The sequence below is a fragment of the Hemicordylus capensis genome, chromosome 1 (assembly GCF_027244095.1).
Source record: "Hemicordylus capensis ecotype Gifberg chromosome 1, rHemCap1.1.pri, whole genome shotgun sequence".
Taxonomy (NCBI): domain Eukaryota; kingdom Metazoa; phylum Chordata; class Lepidosauria; order Squamata; family Cordylidae; genus Hemicordylus; species Hemicordylus capensis.
In genome coordinates this window covers 33,802,103-33,825,025 of record NC_069657.1, presented here as the reverse complement: position 1 = coordinate 33,825,025, position 22,923 = coordinate 33,802,103, and the positions used below count along the sequence as shown (strand labels likewise).

General features: G+C 44.1%; 1 protein-coding gene across 6 annotated transcripts in view; it reads left to right on the top strand.

Annotated features, from left to right (window-relative positions):
• GOLGA5 (golgin A5) overlaps positions 1-22,923 on the top strand; it is a 60,473-nt gene that overhangs the window by 1,201 nt on the left and 36,349 nt on the right. Inside the window, exons 1-9 of one of the 6 annotated variants that reach the window (XM_053268603.1) lie at positions 6,989-7,237; positions 8,651-8,746; positions 10,445-11,053; positions 15,171-15,389; positions 16,720-16,939; positions 18,734-18,857; positions 19,764-19,967; positions 20,926-21,096; positions 22,451-22,579. In XM_053268603.1, the coding sequence (XP_053124578.1) occupies positions 10,489-11,053; positions 15,171-15,389; positions 16,720-16,939; positions 18,734-18,857; positions 19,764-19,967; positions 20,926-21,096; positions 22,451-22,579 (1,632 nt within the window). In that variant the 5' untranslated portion in view covers positions 6,989-7,237; positions 8,651-8,746; positions 10,445-10,488. Of the gene's footprint in view, positions 1-978; positions 1,092-6,984; positions 7,238-7,584; positions 7,727-8,650; positions 8,747-10,444; positions 11,054-15,170; positions 15,390-16,719; positions 16,940-18,733; positions 18,858-19,763; positions 19,968-20,925; positions 21,097-22,450; positions 22,580-22,923 lie in introns of those variants that run through there. The other 5 variants (XM_053268623.1, XR_008310908.1, XM_053268594.1 and 2 more) reach the window with 5 other exon arrangements.

Here is a 22,923-nt window from a genome sequence, read left to right as displayed (position 1 = left end):
TGAGTTATCATATTGAGTTATCATATGTTCATCATTGAGTTATCATACGTCCATATGCTCATATAGTTCAGAGATCAATTCTGCTAAAGAAAGATAGGGATGGGTTATTGCCTCAGTGGGAGACCACCAAATTTGCATACAGAAGACCCCACTTTTAATCCCAGGCATCTCCAGGAAAGATCCCCTTTCCAAAACCCTGGGGGAGCTACTGACAGCCAGCACAGCCAATTCTGAGCTAGATGGACCAATAATCTGACTCTTTAGAAGTTCCGGTTAACTTTTGACCTCTGTTTTAACAACATAAGAACACCAATTAAAAAAACACCAATTGGGCATACCTGTCAAAGGGGTATCCCATTTCACAGATGTTAACCAAAGCATGCAACTGTTGCAGGGCATATTCATACAGAAAGAAGAAGAAAGGTTATCCTACTTTCTACCTCACCCTGCAGGGTATCTGTCAGACTGCATCCATCCGTATGAACCTGCTGAGCCCTCCATTCTGCATCTTGGGCCCTGATCACGGCCCCTACATTGATTGAGATCTGGCTAGCAGGGACTAGATCAGAGCTGCTCTGCTTCGGCCTTCCTGCAGATGTTGGCCTACAACCCCCATAATCCCTGGCTATTGGAGACTGTGGCTGTCACGCCCTCGATCTCCGACAGCGAGGAGGAAGGGGAAGCTGTCAACTTTCCAGGCGATGCAGGAGTGTCTGAGGGGCAGAGCCCGGCTGTCAGTATTCATGAAACAGCTGTGGATAATGACTCTGAGCAGGCACAACAACCTGAGGCAGCAGAAATCGTGAAAGACCAATCGGAAGAAGAGCTATGTAACCAACCCCCGCTGACCCCCCAACAGCGGCATGTCACGAGACGCAGGGATCAATTAGAGACTCTTAGGAAAAGCAAACGCCTATTGTAGAGGGCTGATAAGCCTTAAATCCCTGCCAGCTGGGAGCTCTCGTGGCTTGCACTATATATCACGTCGGCAGTCGGCTACTCCCTGCTGAAAAACAACATTCGTCACTATATGTCGACAGTGTGCAGCCAAGTCCGGTCGAGACCCTGACAGTGGCTGGGGATTATATAAAGTAAGGTAAAGTGTGCCATCAAGTCGATTTCGACTCCTGGAGCCCACAGAGCCCTGTGGTTGTCTTTGGTAGAATACAGGAGGGGTTTACCATTGCCTCCTCCCACACAGTATGAGATGATGCCTTTCCCCATCTTTCTATATTGTTGCTGCCTGGTAGAGGTGTCTCCCTTAGTCTGAGAAACACCAGGGGAGATTCAATCTGGCATCCTTCTGTTTGTTAGTCAAGCATTTCCCTGCTGTGCCACTTAAGGTGTAGGGTTGCCATAGTCTGGCTTTCCAAATCCGGGTGCCTAATTTGCATATTATGTAAATTGGTTTGAAAATAATTTTTGAGCTGCATGTTTTGTTCCATAACTCCACTTCTACAAGGGCTAAAGTTTAGCTATTTTTTAAAAATGAAAGCTGAAATCAGGGTGAATCTGGGTAGGCTAAACAATCTGGGTGAGACGCTTAAAATCCGAGTGGTATGGCAACTCTAGGATTATGGGAGTTGTAGTCCAAAAACAGCTGGAGGGCAAAGTTGAATAGGCCTGGACTAGAGACTGGGCCTTTTCAGTTGTGGCCCCTCAGCTTTGGTATGCACTCCCCAACTAGCTTCACCATGCTCCCTTCCTCGGGAGTTTCAAGAAACACTTAAAGACCCATCTTTATAGAGATATTTTAGTTTTTATTCTTTTTTCATTTCTAGTGGTTTTTTAATTTATAAATTTGTACATTGGTAAAATTGTAAGTCTTATTTTTAACTAAATTGTACATTGTTTTATTAGTTTCATTGTTTGTGACTGCCCCAGCAGTTCACGACACTGCACTGGAGGGGCAGCATACAAGTATTTTAAATAAGTAGAAGAGTGCATGTTTTCCTACACTATTCCAAGAATTACATGAATTGTTCAAAGGAAGGAGCACTGGCTGCACTGCTGCCAAGGAGTTGTGTTCACACATGGCTTCATGCTGTGGGCTAAATGTTGAGCGAAGCCACTTCAAATTACACTCACGGCATGAGGGAAGCAGCCCCTCCCCTCTGCTCTCGGGTTTCCTTTTGGTGCAGATTCGCATTGCATGCCTCCATGTTTTCCTTCCAGCCAATGGGCGGGGGGGGGGAGCGTTCATTGGGTAGGAATACAATCAATGTTGCCTTCAAAACCTCGTGTCCTAGACTAGAAGCATTTTTCTACACTAACAGATTTATTCCCTTTTTCCCAACACATGCGTGGTGTTTTAACCAGCGGAAAAACCTTAAGCAAGCAGACAAATATTGTTCAAAGAAGTCAGCTTGAGCAAACACAGAGGTTTTACTTCTGTAACTTGAACTTAAAGAGTTTGCTTCCTGCAGCTAGGCAAATCTGCTCAATTTACATAGGAACATAGAAACCTGCCATATACGGAGTAAGACCATAGGGCTATCTAGCTAAGTATTGTCTACCCAGACTGGCAGTGGCTTCTCCAATGTTGCAGGCAGGAATCTCTCTCAGCCCTGTCTTGAAGATGGTTCAGAATGAGGCAGCCAAGTTGGTCTCCTGGTCATCTTGGAGAGACCATATTACTCCTGTATTGAAAGAGCTACACTGGCTACCAATATGTTTCCGGGCAAAGTACGAGGTGCTGGTTATAACCTATAAAGCCCTAAATGACTTGGGTTCTGGGTATTTAAGAGAACGTCTCCTTTGTCATGAACCCCATCACCCACTGAAATCATCCAGAGAGGTCCATCTGTATTTGCCACTGGTTCGTCTGATGGCTACTTGGGGATGGACCTTCTCCGCTGTGGCCCCAAAGCTTTGGGATGCACGCTGAATAAGAGCCTCCCCATCTTTGACAATTAAAAAAAAAAATCTTTAAAGACGCATCTGTTCACCCAGGCTTTTAATTAAATACTGCTTTAATAGTTTTAATATTGTTTTAAAAAATTGTTGTAATGTTTTAACTTTTTTGCTGTCATTTATTTTTATTAATGTTTTAATTTTTTCTGTTGTCAGTTATTTTGTTTTGTTGTAAACCTCCCAGAGACATACATTTTGGGCAATATAAAAATATGTTAAATAAAATAAATAATAAATAATAAATATAAGATGCCAGGGTGGGAACTTGGAACCTTCAGCTCTTCCATAGCAGCTCCATCCCCTAAGAGGAATATCTTACAGTGCTCACACATCAATTCATATGCAACCAGGGCAGACCCTGCTTAGCTAAGGGGACAAGTCCAGACCAGATCTCCCCTCCTGGATTTCTAAAGAGCTTATCATTTGCATTTCTAAAGAGCTTATCATGTTAATGATTCTATGGCAGTGCCTCTCCCTATTTGCTCAGGTGTTTTCAGAAAAACTCACCTAAAACCAGCATTTAAAAAACCCAGAAATACATCAAGATAAGCTAGAATTTGGAAGACAAAGCCCGATAGATGTGTGAAATGCTTCCAAGGATCTCCAATGGACTTCTGCGTCAGTTTGGCTGGTATATGAACACACACTCTCTTCCGGAGGAGATTCAGGGTAAAGCCCTGTCTGTAAAAGCTCCTGGAAGGTCTTTTAAAGTCCTTCTGCAGCAACATCGTCAGTACACCATTGGGGCTGCATATGAAGTTGCACAGTAGCCCTGGAGGACCCCTTACCTCAGTGGAGCACAGCTTCTCATGCTGGCCAGTAGTAACTATGCAGACCACTGCTGTGTATACAGCTCAGGGATTGATACCATCTGTTCTGCCAGAGCGGAATACCACTGAAGGAACAGAAACGTGGATTGATCCCCTCCGACTGATTGATTTATTAAGTGCCATCAAGTCGGTGTCGACTCTTAGCGACCATATAGATAGATTCTCTCCAGGGTGATCTGTCTTCAGCTTGGCCTTTAAGGTCTCTCAGTGGTGCATTCAGTTCATTGCTGTTGTAATCAAGTCCATCCACCTTGCTGCTGGTTGTTCTCTTCTTCTCTTTCCTTCAACTTTCCCCAGCGTTATGGACTTCTCAAGGGAGCTGGATCTTCGCATAATGTGTCTTGTATGATAGTTTGAGCCTGATCATTTGTGCTTTGAGTGAAAATTCTGGATTGATTTGTTCCATGGTCCATTTGTTTGTTTTCTTGGCTGTCCATGGTATCCTCAAAAGTCTTCTCCAGCATCAAAGTTCAAAAGCGTCAATACTTTTCCTATCTTGCTTCCTCAAGGTCCAGCTTTCACATCCATATTGTGTCACAGGAAAAACCATTGTCCGAACGATTCTAATCTTTGTAGTATAGACACAGCACGGCATCTAAATATCCATTCCAAGACCTTCATTGCAACCCTACTAAGTGCTGGTCTGTGACGTATTTCTTGACTGCTGGATCCTTTGCTCTTGATGGTCGATCCTAAAAGGCAGAAGCTATCCACAACTTCAATGTCTTCATTATCAATTCTGAGGCTGGTTGCTGTACCCATAGTCATTAGTTTAGTCTTCTTTGCATTTAGTTGTAGTCCCTAACGTGTTTACTGTTTACAAAATCAGGGAGACCCGCAACCTGCCCTCAGCCCGCTCCAGCAAATGGCAGGATTTCTTAGAAAAATAGGGTGGGGCCTCTGTATTGCCCACCTCTTACCTCTCTTTCAGCTTTTCCAAACGCTATACTGCGGAGTAAATGACAACAAGAATATATGAACTGCTTATAAATGTGAATGTGAGTAAATCAGGTCAGTCATATTGCTTCCTTTGCCTTCCAGCCGCCGCCGCCTCCTTTCTCCGAAGACCTGATTTCCTAGTTACTTGTGATGCCTCTGACTAGTCCTCATTTGAGGTGCTCATAGGAGCCAATGGATACATCTGAGGCTTTATTTTTGCAGTGTTTCGGCAGCATAGTGTATTTCCTGCCTCATCCCCAAAGTAGAAGCAAAGGTAAAATAGAAGCAAAGTCTGTACTCTTTCCAACTCAGGTCTTCAGAAGTGGATAAAATATGTTAATTTTTTTAAAGCTGTAAACTCTTATGCTAGAAGAATCAAAATGTCCAATATTATTGTCCATATTACAGGTGCAGAGGGGTGGTGAGGCAGAGGCAACAGTGTTTTTCAGACATCATGTTGTACCTCAGATGTCTGTACTCATGTACATGTGAATGATTGTAACTGCGTTTATTTTAAAAGTGAACCTTGATATAGATCTCTCAAAAGCATGGAATAGATAGAAAGTGCACCTCTATACTTATGTTCTTCAACATAACATGCAAATAATTGTATCACTATACAGATCTATTTTGGTGTATGTTCTGTGCAGATTTTACCAGTGTTGAACATAGTGTGTGAATAGGGCAAACAGCTTAGGACAATTTGCAGGCTTTCCAGAGGCATCTTGGTGGTAGCTACAGTGTCAAATAGGATCCTGGACTACAGGCATCCTCAGTCTGATAAATCAGGGCTGGTATGTAGCTTTACAAAATTGTTTTTATCTCCATATCTGGAGGTACAGGAGGAAAATTGTGGCTGAGTGACATAGAACTATCTTTGCACATTGGGTAGGGGAGGCTGAAAGAAAGTGGTTATATCATTATTGTTTTATTATTATTAACTATTTGAATAACATTGGAATATAATTCTATATTCCAATGTTATTCTAATAGTAATAATAACAATAATTATTTTATTTATATACACATACCTACACACACACATATCACACACACACACACTTTGGAATATACCCAATACTGATTATTGTGGTGGGAGGAGGATCTAAAGGAATCTCATGTGTTTTGATCACTTCATTTCAGATAGGCAATGAGACTGGTAGAATAGCTTATAATTCTGTAATAAAGGCTTTGAGAATTGTCACCTACTTGATTTCATTTGCAGCGTGGTGTAGTGGTTAGAGTGCTGGACTAGGACTGGGGAGACCCGAGTTCAAGTCCTAATTCAGCCATGATACTAGCTGGGTGACTCTGGGCCAGTCACTTTTCTCTCAGCTTAACGTACTTCACAGGGTTGTTGTGAGGAGAAACTGAAGGATGTAGTGCACTGCTCTGGGCTGCTTGGAGGAAGAGCGGGATATAAATGTAACAAATAAATAAATAAAATACATCATAGTGTTGTAGTGTTGTCAGGATCAATTCATTTGAAAAGGACTCTGGCCCACAAGAGCACAATAATTTTGGAAGTTGCTAAAAGACTGTTCCTTGTTTTTCCTGCAGTTGACTAATGGCTCTTCTTCCTCTCCTGTATCTTTTGTAATTGTTCTGCTGTCCACTTACATAAGGTGTAGTATTGCAGTGGAGATCTGCATGTATCTAAATCATCTGAAATAAGCACACACTCATATGGAAAACAGTTTAGCAAAACAGACCCTGCACAAGTGAGACAAACTGGAAAAAAAGGAAGATCCAGTAAAATTGCCACCGTCTCAAAACCCACTCAAAGCAAGCTGAACATAGACTCGGATTGTGCTCCTTTAACTTGCATACAGACAACACTCTGTTTACCACCACTCCGTGTAAAACCGGGGATATATGGTACTCTAGAAGACAGAGATAGAAAAGATCTAGAATGACAGAGAGCTGAAAAACTGAAAGGCTTTCAGTTTTTCAGCTCTCTGTCATTCTAGATCTTTCCTATCTCTGTCTTCTAGAGTACCATATATCCCCGGTGATATATGGTACTCTTTCACTCTTTCAGTGAAAGCCGCTGTTGGCATGATTCTCTACTGGCGCAGATTGCATCGCTATACCGCCTGGAGTCTTTACGGTGAATTCCCTATAAACTCTGCATTGGTAATTGGAGTGAGAGAAACCGGATGAACTTTAAACCAGAGGTGCCAATATGTCTCTCATAGAGCTAAAAACTCTAGGAAAAATCTTATTTCTAAAGATTCGTTTCCTGGAAGGCTTCCTTCCGCGATAAGGCGCGTGGTTCCGCTGTGCGCGTTTGCGTCACTACCGGACCGGTGTTGGTCTGCGCCAGCGCCTTGCAGAGGGTAGGACCCCGGTTCCGCTGGGTCCTTGCGCCCACTGATTAGTAGCCACGTCTCCCGGAAGATGGATCCTGGACGCGCTGTTTAGACAGTGGCTTGGCGGCGGCTGCCGCTGCTTTCGGCAATTCACCTGTTTCCTCCTCTTCTTATCATGTTTGGCCTGACCTAGGCTTCGAGCTCCGGAGATTGGGGCAGGGGCAGGACAAGGAGAGGCTTAGGGTAAGCCAAGGCCTAAAGGACCGGAGGGAAATATATGGGGTGGGGGTTATGGGGAAAAGAAAGCGGGTGTGGACAGAAATCAAATGATCAACTATTGTGGCTCTAATGTTAATTGGGGCTGCTCGGAGAGAGACTGTGCCATGCCTGTGTTATGTGCGTCCAGATTTATGTCGCCCTTCCCCCGCCCCCCCCGACAGAGGTCCTGCCAGATACACGACAGGTAGACCTCGAACAGGTGAAGTTTTCTCCCGGAATGGGGTTGAGATCTTTGCCTGCTGAATGTCTTGTTGTCATGTAGCTGTAAAAGGCACAGGAGCCGAGCCAGGGGGAAAAGGTGGCAACCCTACTGCCACCGTAGAAATATTAGCTAATGCACAGCAAGAAAATGAGGCGGCTTTATGTGGAGGAAGGAGAGTAAGAGAGTGAAAGGAGTAGAGCGGGGCTGGAGGCTCTGTAGACATGACTGGATTTAGTGGTGGCGGAAATTAGGTATGATGTGTTACCTCTGTTATGTTGTTGTTGGTCTTGGTCGCATTATTTACCTTTTTTAAAAAAGTCATTCCCACCAATCAGATCGCCCTCTGCCAAGGGCTTACCTCCCATCCCTGAAACTTATTTATTTGAAATAATTTTAATCCATTCATAGAATCCACAAGTTTTATTATGAAGTGATAAGAAGGGATTGTATGAGAGGAAAGGAAGGATATTCTAAATACATTTCTGGGACATGAAGAAGGTCATTGGCAGAGGGTGAATCTGTTTGGTGGGAATGGCTTTTTAAAAGGTAAACAGTGAGGGTAAGGGAAGTGGAGAATTTTTGACCGACTGATGACAGAAGCTTGTGCACATCCATGTATATGCCAGTAAAGGTAAAGTGTGCCATCAAGTCAGTGTCGATTCCTGGCTACCACAGAGCTCTGTGGTTGTCTTAGGTAGAATACTGGAGAGGGTTACCATTGCCTCCTCCAGCACAGTATGAGATGATGCCTTTCAGCATTCTCCTATATTGCTGCTGCCTGATATAGGTGTTTACCATAGTCTGGGAAGCATGTCAGTGGGGATTAAAACCGTCAACCTCTGGCTTGCTAGTCAAGTAATTTCCCCAGTCCTTAAGATTTTTATGCTTTATTCTTTAGCTTTTTATAATTATCGGTTTTTAGCTTTTAAAATAACCTTTAATTTGAACCTAATAATGATTGTGGTTTTTAATCTGACAACTTTTTTTGTTTGTTTAATTTAGTTAATTTTATTACTTTTATTGTTTCTTGTGTCTGTCTTATTGTTGTGAGCTGCCCCGAGCAGTAGTGCACTGGAGGGGCGGGGTATAAATATTTTAATAATAATAATAATAATAATAATAATAATAATAATAATAATATGTCTGTCCCCTGACACACCCACTTGTTCTTCCAGGAATTTCCCCCGCCTTTTCACATAGCCTTCCTGTATACCAGAAAACTCACCCACACAATGTTAATCGTTCAGCATGACAAGCAAAGTGTTGCCAAGGTGTGACGTTTTTAAAAATGCAGGTGTTGTATGTGACTTGGTTGTGCTGTGTAAATGGATGTCGAAGGGCTGGTTATGAAATATGCCCTCCCCCCATGATCAGTTCCAACTATCCTCAGATAGATTTGGCATTTACTTGGCCAAATATAAAATTTGAATGGAGCAACCACTGCTTCAGTTGGCAGCAGTTTAAATAGCAGAGGATGGGGAAACTGCAGTAGTAATCTGGAGTTTTGATGTTGCCCATATCTGTGATCATCTAGTTTACACATTCCATTCCTTGATGCAGGTGCATATCTGAAGGAAGGTAGAACTGGTTGGTTGGAGAGGAAAAAATGTGAATGGGACCCAGATGATACCTGAATAGCTATGGCAGCATATCTGTAGAAACTTTTAAATAGCTTGGCTCACCTTTACTGCTGCTTTTCCAATGTACCTATCAGATACAAATATGTAATTAGTACTGTTACATATCAGTAATATACCTTTCTCAGGAGTACATAGGAAGCTGCCTTATACTGAGTCAGACCCTTTGTCCACCTAGCTCAGTATCTTCACTGACTGACCCTGGATCTCCGAGAACATAAGAACAGCCCTGCTGGATGAGGCCGAAATCCCATCTAGTCCAGCTTCCTGTTTCACACAGTGGCCCACCAGATGCTGCTGGGAAGCTCACAGGGAGGAGTTGAGGGCATGCCCTCTCTCCTGCTGTTATTCCCCAGCAACTGGTATTCAGAGGCATCTTGCCTCTGAAGCTGGAGATGGCTTGTAGCCCTCAGACTAATAGCCATTGATAGACCTGACCTCCATGAATTTATCTAAACTCCTCTTAAAGCCATCCAGGCTGTTGGATGTCACTGCATCTTGTGCCAGAGAATTCCATAGGTTAATTAGGTGTTGTGTGAAAATTTTGTTGGTCCTAAATTTCTTTGTATACAGCTCAGGGCAGTATACAATTTCCTTTTTAAGATATGGTGACCAGAACTGTACGCAGTACTCCAAATGTGTCCACACCATACTGTAGTTTTGTATAAGGGCATTATAATATTAGCAGTTTTATTTTCAAACCCCCTCCTAATGAGTCGAAGCATTGAATTGGCCTTTTTCACAGCTGCTGCACATGGAGTAGACACTTTTAGCCAGCTGTCCACCACAACCCCAAGATCCCTCTCCTGGTCATTCACTGACAGCTCAGATCCCATCAACATATACCGTATTTTATGGACTATAAGACTCACTTTTTTCCTTGAAAAATATCCGCCAAAATTCAGGAGCGTCTTATATGTTTTAACAGTTTAATATGTTAAAACTCTGAAAAACTGGATTAAAATTAAGGTGCGTCTTATATTCTGTAGCGTCTTATAGTCCGTAAAATACGGTATGTGAAGTTGGTTTTTTTTTGGCCCAACATGCATCACTTTACACTTGCTTACATTGAGCTGCATTTGCCATTTTGTTGCCTACTCCCCAGTTTGGAGAGATCCTTTTGGAGCTCCTCGCAATCACCCTTGGCACGTGAATTGATTTTTTTGTGTGTGAGACTGAAAGAGGTTCTTGTATTTTTGGATTTCAGATCTGATTTATAGAGTGGTGGGACAGCCTCATCTGCATAGCTATAATAAATAGACTTTAAGTGATAACATACTTGACATTTGGTCCACATCTCCCTGATCTACTGTTGTATCTTTTGTTCCCCAGGGTGAACACTTGATTTTTTAATTCCATATTGTCTGACTTCCACAATGTCGTGGTTTTCTGAGCTTGCTGGAAAGGCAGAGGACCTTCTCAACCGAGTAGACCAAGGAGCTGCAACTGCTTTAAGCAAGAAAGAGAATGCAGGAAATGTAACCTATAGCAATAGCCACTTAGATGCTGTCAGTGAGTTCCCCACGCTGCACCAGCAGACCAGAGAGCAGCAATATCAGGTGTCCTCTAAATCAAGTTTCATCTCTTCGGCAGCAGATAACATTAAACATCAGAAGGCCACAATCCTAGCCGGAACTGCAAATGTTAAAGCTGCATCCAGGACATCCATGGAAATGTCCTCTTCTGCGGAAGCGGTTTCCACATCCAGGCCATCTTCCCAGTTTGTGAGAAGGAAAAAGTCGGAACCCAATGACGAACTCCTGTTTGACTTTCTCAATAGCTCTGAGAAGGAACCGAATGGAAGAATGGACCTTAAGAGGGAGAAAAGCCGAGCAGCCGTGGCGCAAAATCACTCTCGGACTTCAAGCATTAGCTCAGTGTCAGCGAGTTCGCAAAGTGTCAAAACTGGGGAAGATGTTTCCATTCGGACTCAGGACAACGGTAGCTAAGCATAACTACAGATGTTGAGGAATGTCTTCGAACGTGATGTTGTTGAGAGGATCAGAGCCTCATTATTATGATTATTTGGTTAAATTCAGACTAAAGCAGTGTTATGCACGTACATAAGTGTATGAGTTGGGCTATCTCCAAATTTTGATTCCAGCTGCTGGGTGATTTTTGGAAACTTCTAGATCTGGAGATTTTTAGATGGAGTCTGATTGTCTTTTGATACCTGGCTCCTCAAGTTCAGTATTTATTTATTGTTAAATGTGTATACCGCCTTTCATCAAAACAATCCCAAGGCGGTTCCCCAGTGCTACAACTGAGTTGCTTGAATTACTGGAGTAATTTGGCTGTAGAAGGAGCCTTGCCTTTTGTGCCTACATCTTTAGCTTCTAAAAACAAAATACATGATTTGACTAAAACTGGGAGCAGTCCAGTGTGGGGCCAGTTGATTTCATTAAGCCCTCCCCCTTTACCCCATAATTCAAGCACTGTTTGTAAGGCAGTGGACTGGTTCAGATGTCCCATGGAGCCTCAGTTGAAGCTGGGCTCTGTGCCTTGGGACTGTGTGCTTTCCTATCCCATGCCTGCATGAGTGTTCACCTCCACTCTAGGTTAAAGTAAACCAAGATGGGTTGTGACATCCAACCCAACTAATCTTGATTTATTCTAGTCTACTTACTTCAAACAAGTCAAGATCTGTACCCAAGGTTTAAAGTAAGCTACAGATCTAGGCTTTTTTTGGAAATAATTAGGCTCGAATAATACAAGTTCAGTAGGTTTGGACATAACTGTTCTTGGATTAATTTAACCTAAAGCAGAAGTGGATGCCCACACTCCCAAAGACTCAGAGAAGTTTCATGAAGCCCAGCTTTAACTGTGGTTCTTTGACATCAAAACCAGCCCATTCAGACAGCAGCCTCCTAAGCTCCAGTTCTAGAACTGTAGTGTAGTTAGGGAGAGGAGAGCTGGTCTTGTGGTAGCAAGCATGACTTGTCCCCTTAGCTAAGCAGGGTCCACCCTGGTTGCATATGAATGGGAGACGATGTGTGAGCACTGTAAGGTATTCCCCTTAGGGAATGGAGCCACTCTGGGAAGAGCAGAAGGTTTCAAGTTCCCTCCCTGGCTTCTCCAAGATAGGGCTGAGAGAGATTCCTGCCTGCAACCTTGGAGAAGCTGTTGCCAGTCTGTGAAGACAATACTGAGCTTGATAGACCAATGGTCTGACTTGATATATGGTAGCTTCCTATGTTTCTATAACTGAGAACGTGAAGTGTCCGGGGGGTGGGGGAAGAGAAGAAGTCAGGGCATTTTGCCCTGGGAATGTCCTCCTTCTCCTTTCCCCTCACTCCATCAGACTTGGAAGCCAGCCATATAGACTGCATAGCCTGTGGCAGTATGGACTGATTGTGGGTTGTGCGGGCTGAGGCATTTTGTCTTGTGTACCACAGAGATTGGCTGCACTTAAATAAGTAATTTATCTGTCTGGTTGCACCCTTATAGATAGTTGTTCTGCAATTATTGAAACAGAAGGCAAATCTACTTTTGGTTTTCTGTGAAAATGCTGGAGACTTTATTTTCAGTGGGTAATACAGGGGATTACTTCTTCTAAGAGCTTAGAATATTTATAACTGGTCACAAATTTGCTTTCTGTTTTATTCATGAGCAACCCACCTTACTTATATGAGCCAAGGCAAGTAACATATCCCTATATTGTGTGTGTGTGTGTGTGTGTGTATACATTTATTAGTAAATAAGTTCTCAAAACAACTCACAAACAGTAAGATACATAAATTGCTCTGTTTGATAATAATAAAATGCTCTCCAACAGTTTTTCTCCAGCAGAATGGCAGGCCATTAAACAAAACTTGTATTCTTGCCTCTCATGGTAGAAATCTGGAAGCTTCTTGCAGCCATTCAACAGAGATTAAATACCAAATCTGGATTTATTAGATTATTTTAAACCGTTAGGCTGCAATAGTACCAGGTTCTATGAGAAGCATGACAGATTGTATATATTTGTTAAAAAACGGAAACGGTTGGATGCAAAGGGCATTCTTGATTATCCTGTTTAACAGCATTGGATCCTGGTCTGATGCTAGCTGTATATGATGCATTATTTATTTATTTATTTATTTATTTGATTTTCATACCGCCCTTCTGAAAAGGTTCAGGGCAGTTTACAATTAAAACAGAAACCATTAAAACCAACAGTAATTAAAACAGAAATATAAATATAAACACCAATTAACAATTAAAACATCTTAAAAAAACAATTAAACAATAAGAACAATAAAACCTTGAAAGCCAGGTTAGAGCATTAAAACAATTAAAACTTATTACAACCCTGGAAGGCCAGGCCAAACAGATAGGTTTTAAGGGCTCTCCTGAAGGTCAATAAAGAATTAAGATTGCGGATTTCTGCTGGGAGTGCATTCTACATGCCCTGCTGTTTCGTAGCATGACAAGACTTTAAATATTTGGCTACTTGGCATCAATGAGTCACTGGACTTCACAAATAATTCTAAATCCATATGTGGGTTTCGTAGTCAGCCCAGTCGTAGCTCTTAATAGCGGGCATCTTTTTGCTGTGGGAAGGAGATTCTCTCCATATTAGTGCAAATTGTGGCTGGCCCAAAATGTCATGTCATGTGAAGTTTGGAACTTATGTTTAAAGTGGCTTTGAGGTTAGCCGAAGATGTTTTAGTGGCTGAGATGGAGCATCCAAATGCCCCACCTACTCATTAATGTGGGGCACAGTCCACTGAGACCTTCTCCTGTTTGGGTCTCATTGTTATGAACAGGAACTGCTCTCTCTTGTAGCTCCCACTCATTTTGTTGAGCAGAAGGTCCTCCCAGGCAGATGGGTCAAATCTCTCTGTCTTTTATTTTGTTGCACCTAACTATGCCCAACATCTGTCACCTGAGATGGCTACCTCACCTTGCCACCTCACCTTGCCTTACGATTGGGCTGCCTCTGTTATCTGTTTATGCATACATATTCTAGGAGTGCAGTTTTTCATGCTTACTGTATGGCCCCGCCCCCGGCTGTCTGAATGAAGCTTCTCGCCATGCAGAGGCCCACATATGAAAGCAGGATAATGGGTCTTTCTTTTCCCAGTGCAGTGGAAACCCATTTTGTATTGTGAGACCTGTATTGGTAAAAGCAGATGTGATAACCCATTTTATTTATGCACATGGTAGAGAGCGTCACTTGGGCGGTGGTGGTGGTGGGGTGGCAGGAAAGAAGCACAAAAGTGTACGTGTAAAGCTGTTCTGAACAACTTCTCTGGCTGCAGAAAAAATATATTCATTTTCTCAGCACTGTGGTGTTAGAACATAAGAACAGCCCTCCTGGATCAGGCCCAAGACCTATCTGGCTCAGCTTCCTGTTTCCCACAGTGGCCCAGCAGATGCCGCTGGGAAGCCCACAAGCAGGAGGTGAGGGCATGCCCTCTCTCCTGCTGTTGCTCTCCTGCAATTAGTATTGCGAGGCATCGTGCCTCTGAGGCTGGAGGTGGCCCACAGCCACCAGACTAGTAACCATTAATAGACCTGTCCTCCACGAATTTGTCTGTTCCTTTGAAAGCCATCCAAGCTAGTGGCCATCACCACATCCCGGTGGCAAAGAATTCCAGAGATTAATTATGTGCTGTGTTCCTGTGCTCACCAAGATTAATAGAACCCACTAACTCAGTATGGGAACCTCTAAGGTGCTTCTCTCAGCTGCCTGCCCATACGTATTCCCATATACTTATTTACCTGTTTTTTACAGGCCTGGGCAGTTAGCAAATACCAGAGGCTTATTGAGTCTCTGGAGGTTTCATTTGGGCTTTGGGAATCCCATATTGTGCAGACTTGACTGTTGCCTTTCTCTTATCTTTTTAAAATATCAAAGCTATTAGGTCTGTGTATGTATGAAATGTTATATGTTATGGATTCAGAGGACTATGAAATAATGAGTAATTGTAGGAATTGCTTGGATTAAGGACATTTTTTTAAAAAAGAGATATCTGCTGCTCCTTATTACTACAGTAGAGAGCTGTATATTAATTGTAGAATGTAGGCCAGCAAAAAGCTGTGCTTGATTATATGTGAATCTCTCTTTGTACAGATACTCCAGATAGTTCCAGTTCTGGACTAGAGACTGATGTGGATGCTAAAAAAGATTCTCCAGAGAGTGCAGAAGCTAACCCCAGCCTCACGCCTAATGACAGCAAATCGCATGAGTTGTCTAACCTTCGCCTTGAGAATCAGCTCTTGCGGAATGAAGTGCAGTCCTTAAATCAAGAAATGGCGTCATTGATTCAGCGAGCCAAAGAAACCCAAACAGGTAGAGTTTGTAAACCGTGAGACGTTGCTGACAACTCTGAAGATTGCTTTGGTTAACGTAGGGAAGGATCCAGACCAAGATTCCATCTAAAAGGGATTCCCAGATGTTGTTGACTACAACTCCCATAATCCCCAAACAAGATCCATTGCAGCTGGGGTTTCTGGGAGTTGTAGTCAACAGCATCTGAGAATTGCTGTTAGAGGGGACACTGATCCAGACTGTTGGTCATGTGTAAGCCCCATTGAAATAAATGAGACAGGACTAACTTCAGTTCCATTGATTTCAGTGGGTCTTGGTCACGAGTAACATAGTCTGGATGTTGCCCATTGTGTGTTAGCTGAGAGTATGAGCTATGACTGAGAGTGTGATCTGTGAAGTCCCCAGTTTAAATCTCCCCTCGGCCACAAATTCAGTAAGTGGCCTTAGACAAGTCACTAAGCTTATTCGCACATCGCAAAACCGAACTGGAGCAGCAGCCAGCCAAGGTAGGAGAAAGCCCCGCTCTGAATGCCTGTGTGCACACAGTGCCTTGATTCTGCCACCCAGAACAAAATTCATTCTGCACAGAGATGAGAAAAATGAGCGGGACCAGTGTTCCCCGCCCCCACATCACAGGGCACTACACTGAACAGTGAGATCGGTGGTCTCCGTATGGTGCCAGCGGGGCTGTGCAGAGTATTCGGCTTTGACTGAAAGCTCACACATCTGCCCAATAAACAATTGGACAGGGAGCCACACTTAGGGTTGATGGGGGCCACCTTTGGGCCTTGCAGCAAAGAACATTGGTCTATTCTGACAGGCCACAGCTCTCCAATATCTGGAGCAGAGGTCACTAGCCCTTCTCCCTGAGATCTTTTAACTGGAAATACCAGAGATGAAGCATGTCTTTTGCAACACAGCTATGATTCTGTGGTGCAGATGGAATGTTCCCCATGTTCTATAAGGAGGGTTAGGAGGTAGGAAACGTGCCATTGGTTTGTGTGCTTCTCCCCTGCTTTGTTGCACGAATCACACCCCCCCCAACTTCCTTGTTGTGCTTTGACCATGGTAGAGCATTACATTCTGCACCCGTGCTAACTAACCGTGGTGAATGTGATCCAAGATGGCCCTCCTAACCAGAGTCTGCTACCAGGACTGCAGTGCATTTGCAAGCTTCACAAGGGAAGTTTGTGTTCACCAGGGTCAGTGCTGATGTAGACACAACGCAGCATAATGCTCAAAGCAAACAATGCGGGGGGGGGGGATTTCACACAGCCCATGTTTGAAAAGCAGCCTGTGAATATGCCAGCCTTGTCCATCATGCTAACAGTTGCTGACTTGAACGTTGCAGAATTAAGCAATGCCCGGGCGAGGGTTGAAAAGTGGAATGCTGATAACTCAAACAACGACAGGCTTGTTCGAGAACTCCAGGCTCAAGTGGATGATCTGACAGAGGCTGCCGCTGCCAAGGATTCCCAGTTGGCTGTCCTGAAGGTGCGATTACAGGAAGCCGATCAGCTTCTGAACTCACGGACTGAAGCGTTGGAAAGCCTGCAGAATGAAAAAACACGGTATTCGACTTCGCACTTTATTACTGAAGAAATCGAGCTCTTGAGGCTTCTTGGGCAGTATCCATTCTGCTTGACGAAGTACATGCCACTTGCACATAGGGAGGAGGGGTGATTTTCATCCATTTCCCCCCCCCCTTCCCTTTGGAAACCCCAAACTCCTCCTGAAAATATGTCCCTGAAGGTCCTCCATTTCGTAGGGACATATTTTCAGGGGACATTGAGGGCAGCAGAGGGAGGGGGCGGATAGGCAAAAATTGCCCTTTCCTTTCCCCAGCTCCACAAGAGGAATGCTAGTCTCAATGCCCAATGTCTCTGACTTTTCCTTGTTTTACTTGCAAGATGTACCTCATTTGTGACAGCCATCCCATGTGGCAGTTCCTGCTGGTGTGGTCTGGAACCGTGGAAACTGCTCAGACCACGTTTGCAGAGATTTTGTATGTGACCTTTGTGATGTGAGACCCACCCTAGGAGCAGCGGCTCTCACTCCATTCAAGGGCCCCTTAATTTCCATCTGGACCCAGAGCATGCTCCGCCAGACTAGGCATGCTCATTGCAGCTCTTGGTTTTTCTTAATTGTACCTGCCCTCTGCAGTGTTAAGGGCATTTGACAAAGCCCTTAACCTCACTTCTTTAAATTATGTCTTTTACTAAGCTGAGAAGTCTGCAGCTTTGAAGTCCTTCTTTCCTCCTAGTTTTTCCACCTTGAAAGAGGAAAGGAAGAAAAGACTCCAAATGCATAGAATCATCTTTGTCACAGAACTAAATTATTTTTCTTTTTTGCAACTTTGCAGATTTTATTCTTTGAATTTTCCAGGTAGATTCCACCCTCCCCCTTGAGTTGCTTTCTCTTTATAACTTCTGGCAAAGGAAGAGGGTGAGGATGCAACATAGAGATTTGGGTTTCTTCCAGATGGCAATACATTCTGCTGTTCTAAGTGTGAGTTTACTCATCCTCCTGCAGCCTTGTGTTCTTCTTCACAGCACTGATTTGCTCTAGACTCAGAGCAGGGCCTGTTTGTTTTTTTTGCAGTGCCCCCTGCTGGCCAGCTCTTGCCTTCTGTGAAGAACTGATAGCTACTTTTTTGGCAAATAGTAGTTCTTCATAGAATGCAAGAGGCAGGTGGCACTACAAAAAAACCTGGAAGACCCTGCTCTTTGTTTGAACACAGCATGATTTCACACTGTGAAGGATGACGCAAGCCTTCAGGAGGGTTTGAAGGGTGAGTAAACGCAGGCTTGGAACAACAGAATTTATTGCCATCTGGAAGGACCCATGGAGAGATCAAAGCAGCTAAAGGCAGTAGGATAGGTGTAGTTCTTATTTAATTTCTTCTTTTTGCACAGTGCATTTCTAATGGAGGAGCTTTTGTAAACACAAGGTACCAAACTAAAGCTGAACCAATGCCGAGAAAAAATGTGGATTGAACTAGTTAGAACTAAATTTAAATACTTTAATAAAATGACATTATGAGTTATGGGCATCAATCTAGACTAGTTACTCATGAGTAAGCACCATTGAGATAAGTTAGTCCTGACTAACTGGAGCCTCGTTAATTTCAGTGGGTGTAGCTATAATTGAATGGATAGGTTCAAAGAACCAGGCCCCCCAGCTCCACCCCGCACTATTTTCTTCATTATCTCCCTCACTCCGAGGGGTTGCTGGGGAGAGGGGTGAACACAGGCCCCCTCACCCCTAGCTACGCCCCTGGTCTGACTGCTGCCTTAATCTGTATCTTGAAAGCAAATAGTATCCTTCCCTTCTGGTTCAGTAAGCCTTTGATGTTATCTGCCCAGAATAATACAGGATAACAGTGAAGGGAACAGCCTCCACAATCAAGCCCTCCAGACTCTTCAGGAGAGGTTACATGATGCAGAGTCTGCACTCAGACGGGAGCAAGAAGGCTACAAGCAGATGCAGGTTAGAACAACAGGCCTGATCATTGCGACTTCGTTCGATTCTACTAATTGGGGATCCTTATCCCACAGAGTGCAGAGGAGTCTGTTTTGCATCTTGTTGATTCTTCTGCACCAGAAGTGGCCCTCAGGGGAGGATCTTCTGTCAGTTTCAGTAATTCCTCTGACTTTTCTGTTTCTGTATCTCAGATAGCTCAAAAGTAAATGCTACTTTTCCTACGTTCTTTTGGCTAAGGGTAGGTAGGATTTGAAATCTCATAGAGTTCTTGGATAAATAGTTCCATGCCACTCAAAAACTTGCATGCTTCTTTACCAAAGAAGTTGGTTTTATAAAAGATTGCCTCAATTACTACTTTAAAGAAAATCATGTTGTATTTTGGGATGAGCACAGGAACTGTGTCTGTGGCAAGGAAGTCCTTCTGAAGAGCCCCTGGTGGCGCAGTGGTAAAACTGCCGCCCTGTAACCAGAAGGTTACAAGTTCGATCCTGACCAGGGGCTCAAGGTTGACTCAGCCTTCCATCCTTCCGAGGTCGGTAAAATGAGTACCCAGAATGTTGGGGGGCAATATGCTAAATCATTGTAAACCGCTTAGAGAGCTTCCAGCTATAGAGCGGTATATATATGTAAGTGCTATTGTTTGTGATTCACAGGCTCTCTTAGAAGAGATTCCCATAAGCTCATGCATGTGGAAATATTACATGCATAAAGAATTTTCTGAAACTTTTGAATGAAATGCACTTATAAAGTGACTTTCAGTAGTCATTTTTGTGGACACTTGACACATAACCGAATAACACTTCACACATAACTGAATGCCAACACAAAAGGTGATCTGGCCATTGTGGCTGAGGATGACGGGAGTAGTAATCCAAGAATCTCTTTCTTAATGGGTTGTAAACATTCTTGCAGAACGAGTTTGCAGCTCGCCTTGGTAAAATGGAAGCCGAACGTCAGAACTTGGCAGAGGCAGTTACCACAGCAGAGAGAAAGTACGTGGAGGAGAAACGGAAAGCAGATGAGTCGCAGCAGCAAGTCAAAGTAGCCAAAACCAACTTGGAGACGGCTAAGCAAGAACTGGTCGACTACAAACAAAAAGCTACACGCATCCTCCAGGTTAAGCCCTTTCCTGTACATCCATACAAAGTACTCCAGGCGTCATCAGGAAAGATGTGTTTATTGGCATGTGTATTGGCACTGGTGGCTAGCAGGTTCCGAGATTCAGAGCCCATAGGCTCAGACCTGTGTAAGTGCCAAAGAGGGTTTTTATTAGGCAGAACTAAATGATTCCTTACAGAGGAGTATAGAACAAACAAAAATAAATCTGCTCCCACTTGAGCTGCTCATCATGGAACCCTGGTTTTGATGAGGGACAATACCCCAAGCCAGCAGTGACATAGCACCTTCCCGGGTCTTGGTCTACGCTGGAGTTCCCACTGCTAGGCTGTCTGCCTGTCTTATACTTTTTACAAAACTCATAACCACCACCTGGGATGGGGCTGCTGGTACATCTTATCAGGAGCTATGTGCCGAGTGCATTTTCGTCCATGTCAGCAAACCTCTTGGCCTCCCGCTCCCAGGTGGGTGTCTAAACAAGAACACTTCTAAATTCTTAAATACAGGAGTGCAAGTGAATATACAAGCCTTCAGTGACAGGCAGGAGTGCAAGGTTACTAAAGTCTAAGGCTATAGACGCTCAGAATGAACCCTTTAAATGCCTGGATAAATGTAGTACATGGAAGTCTATATGTGCAGAGGGTAAAAGTGGATCACACCACTAGGCCTCCTCGCCGCCTTTTCTGCAGTGCCACTACAACATGCTAGCCAGTTAACCATATATTTAAGTGGAGCCTGCATGTACAGAGGTAGTATACCTTTGAGTACCAGCCAAGGAGGTCAGATAGGGAATAGCTATCACCTGTGAACCCTCCTTGAGATCAGATTGACATTTCCAGTTTCCAAGTGAGTCCCCCTTCCATAGTACAATGCTTCTGTGTACATAGTAGATAGAAGCATGGCATGTGGCAACTATCATGCAAGTGCATTAACGTATCATTTATGTCTTAAATCTCAGTCTAAGGAAAAGCTGATCAACAGCCTGAAAGAAGGCTCTGGCATCGAAGGCCTAGATAGCCAAACAGCAAGCCTCATGGAGTTGGAGGAACTGAGGCACGAGCGGGACATGCAGAAGGAGGAAATGCAGAAGCTGTGGGGGCAGATACAGCAGCTGAGGGCAGAACTGCAGGTATCGCGCTGGATCTCATCATGAACAAGACAGGAGGCAGCTTTCCGGCTGTTGTAGTGGTGCAAAAGGTGGTGCAAATCCTGGTTTCTTTTCCTTCCATTTCACTTGACCGTACATTAGGATTGGAGCAGAAAAGTAGACCCACTATGGTGTAGTGTAGTGGATAGAGTTATTGGGTTCTTCAACCAATGTTCTCAAAGCGGTTTACATGGAAAATAGATTACACATAAATAAGATGGCTCCCTCTCCCCAAAGCGCTCACAGTCTAAAAAGAAACATAAGGTAGACACTAGCAACAGCCACTGGAGGGATGGATAGGGCCAGTTGCTCTCCCCCTGCTTAATATAAGAGAATCCCCACTTTAAAGGGTGTCTCTTTGCTCAGTTAGCAGGGGTAAACTTACAGGGTAGTTGTGCGAGAGTGAAGTAGGACAGCCCCATGTTTTCTTCCCTGAGCTCTTTGGGAGCAAAATGGGATATGGATGCACTAATTTAAAGCCAACAGTGCCCTCTGCTATGTTACCTTCCTGAATTAGGTGAGCTTTTCCTTTTGACCTGATGCCTGCAGGCTGCTGTTCCCCTTTGCCATTGGTGCCTTCATTCCAGAAGCCATGTTTCTCTGGGTACTGTGCTTGTGAGGAAACGGAACAGGGGGGAAAACTGTATGCTTGCAGCTACCGCCAGCTCAGAGGCTTGAGATCGTGGCAGTGGGAGAGGGGAAAGTAGTGATTTGGAGCAGTTTGGGTCAGTACCAGAAAGCACCACCAGGTGGAAGTTGCATCTGTGTGCGTCCTTCATAACATCCAGAAGGATTTTGTGCAGAGATGTCTACAGGCTGTAGATGTAAATCTCCCACAGGCGAGTTCTCTTCTTGGATGTTACAAGAAATACTGCCAGCTGAGCTAGCTAGTTCTAGGTGTGCATACAGCTAGCGCCACTTCTTTGTAGCATCTGAAGATTCTCCCAGTGGGACTGACTTCGCTCCATGACCAGCTGTTGAGATCTGCTGTGGCATGGGCTATCCTCTACAGCAGGGGTTCTCAAGCCTGGGTCCCCAGGTGTTGTTGGACCAACTCCCACCTGTGGCTGGGGATGAGGGGAGCTGTAGCCCAACAACATCTGGGGACCCAGATGTTTGAGAACCCCTGCTGAAGGGATCACACCCAATAGTGGTGCCATGATCAGGAGGTACCAGGCAGCTGCTTTGGGGACAAAACAGCTAGGAATCCTTTCCATCACCTACAGCGTGGAAACACTTGTTTATGGGGAAAGGGGGCTAAAGGTTCCGCTTGCTGATTCTCCTGAAGATTCCTTTTATTAAGTTATATGAATAAGTGACCTTTAGTTGTCTGTAGGATATGGAAGCACAGCAAATAAATGAAGCAGAGTCTACTAGAGAACAAATTCAAGACTTGCAAGACCAAATTGCAACACACAAAACTGCCAAACAAGAAGTGGAGGCTGAACTAGAGAGGCAGAAACAGGTAAGTGTTGGGGAGAGATTATTGTTTCACCAAATAAAAAACCTCTGCAAATGAAAACCTCTTCCTCACCCCACCCGCCCCTTCACCTACAAGTGGGAAACACTGTTTTTGCTGGAGAACTGCAGGACTTGCTGGGAGTGTTGAGAAGACTATATTTGGAGGTAACTGTTGGCCTAGACCAGGGCTGCACAACGTTGGCCCTGCATCACCCCCAGTCACAGTGGCCAGTAGTCAAGGATGGTGGTAGTCCAGTGTCTGCAGGAGGGTCAAAATTGTGCAGCCTTGGCCTAGAGGATTGTGGAGCATGCTGAGGAGGTGACGTCTGTTGAATTGCAAAGAGTTGA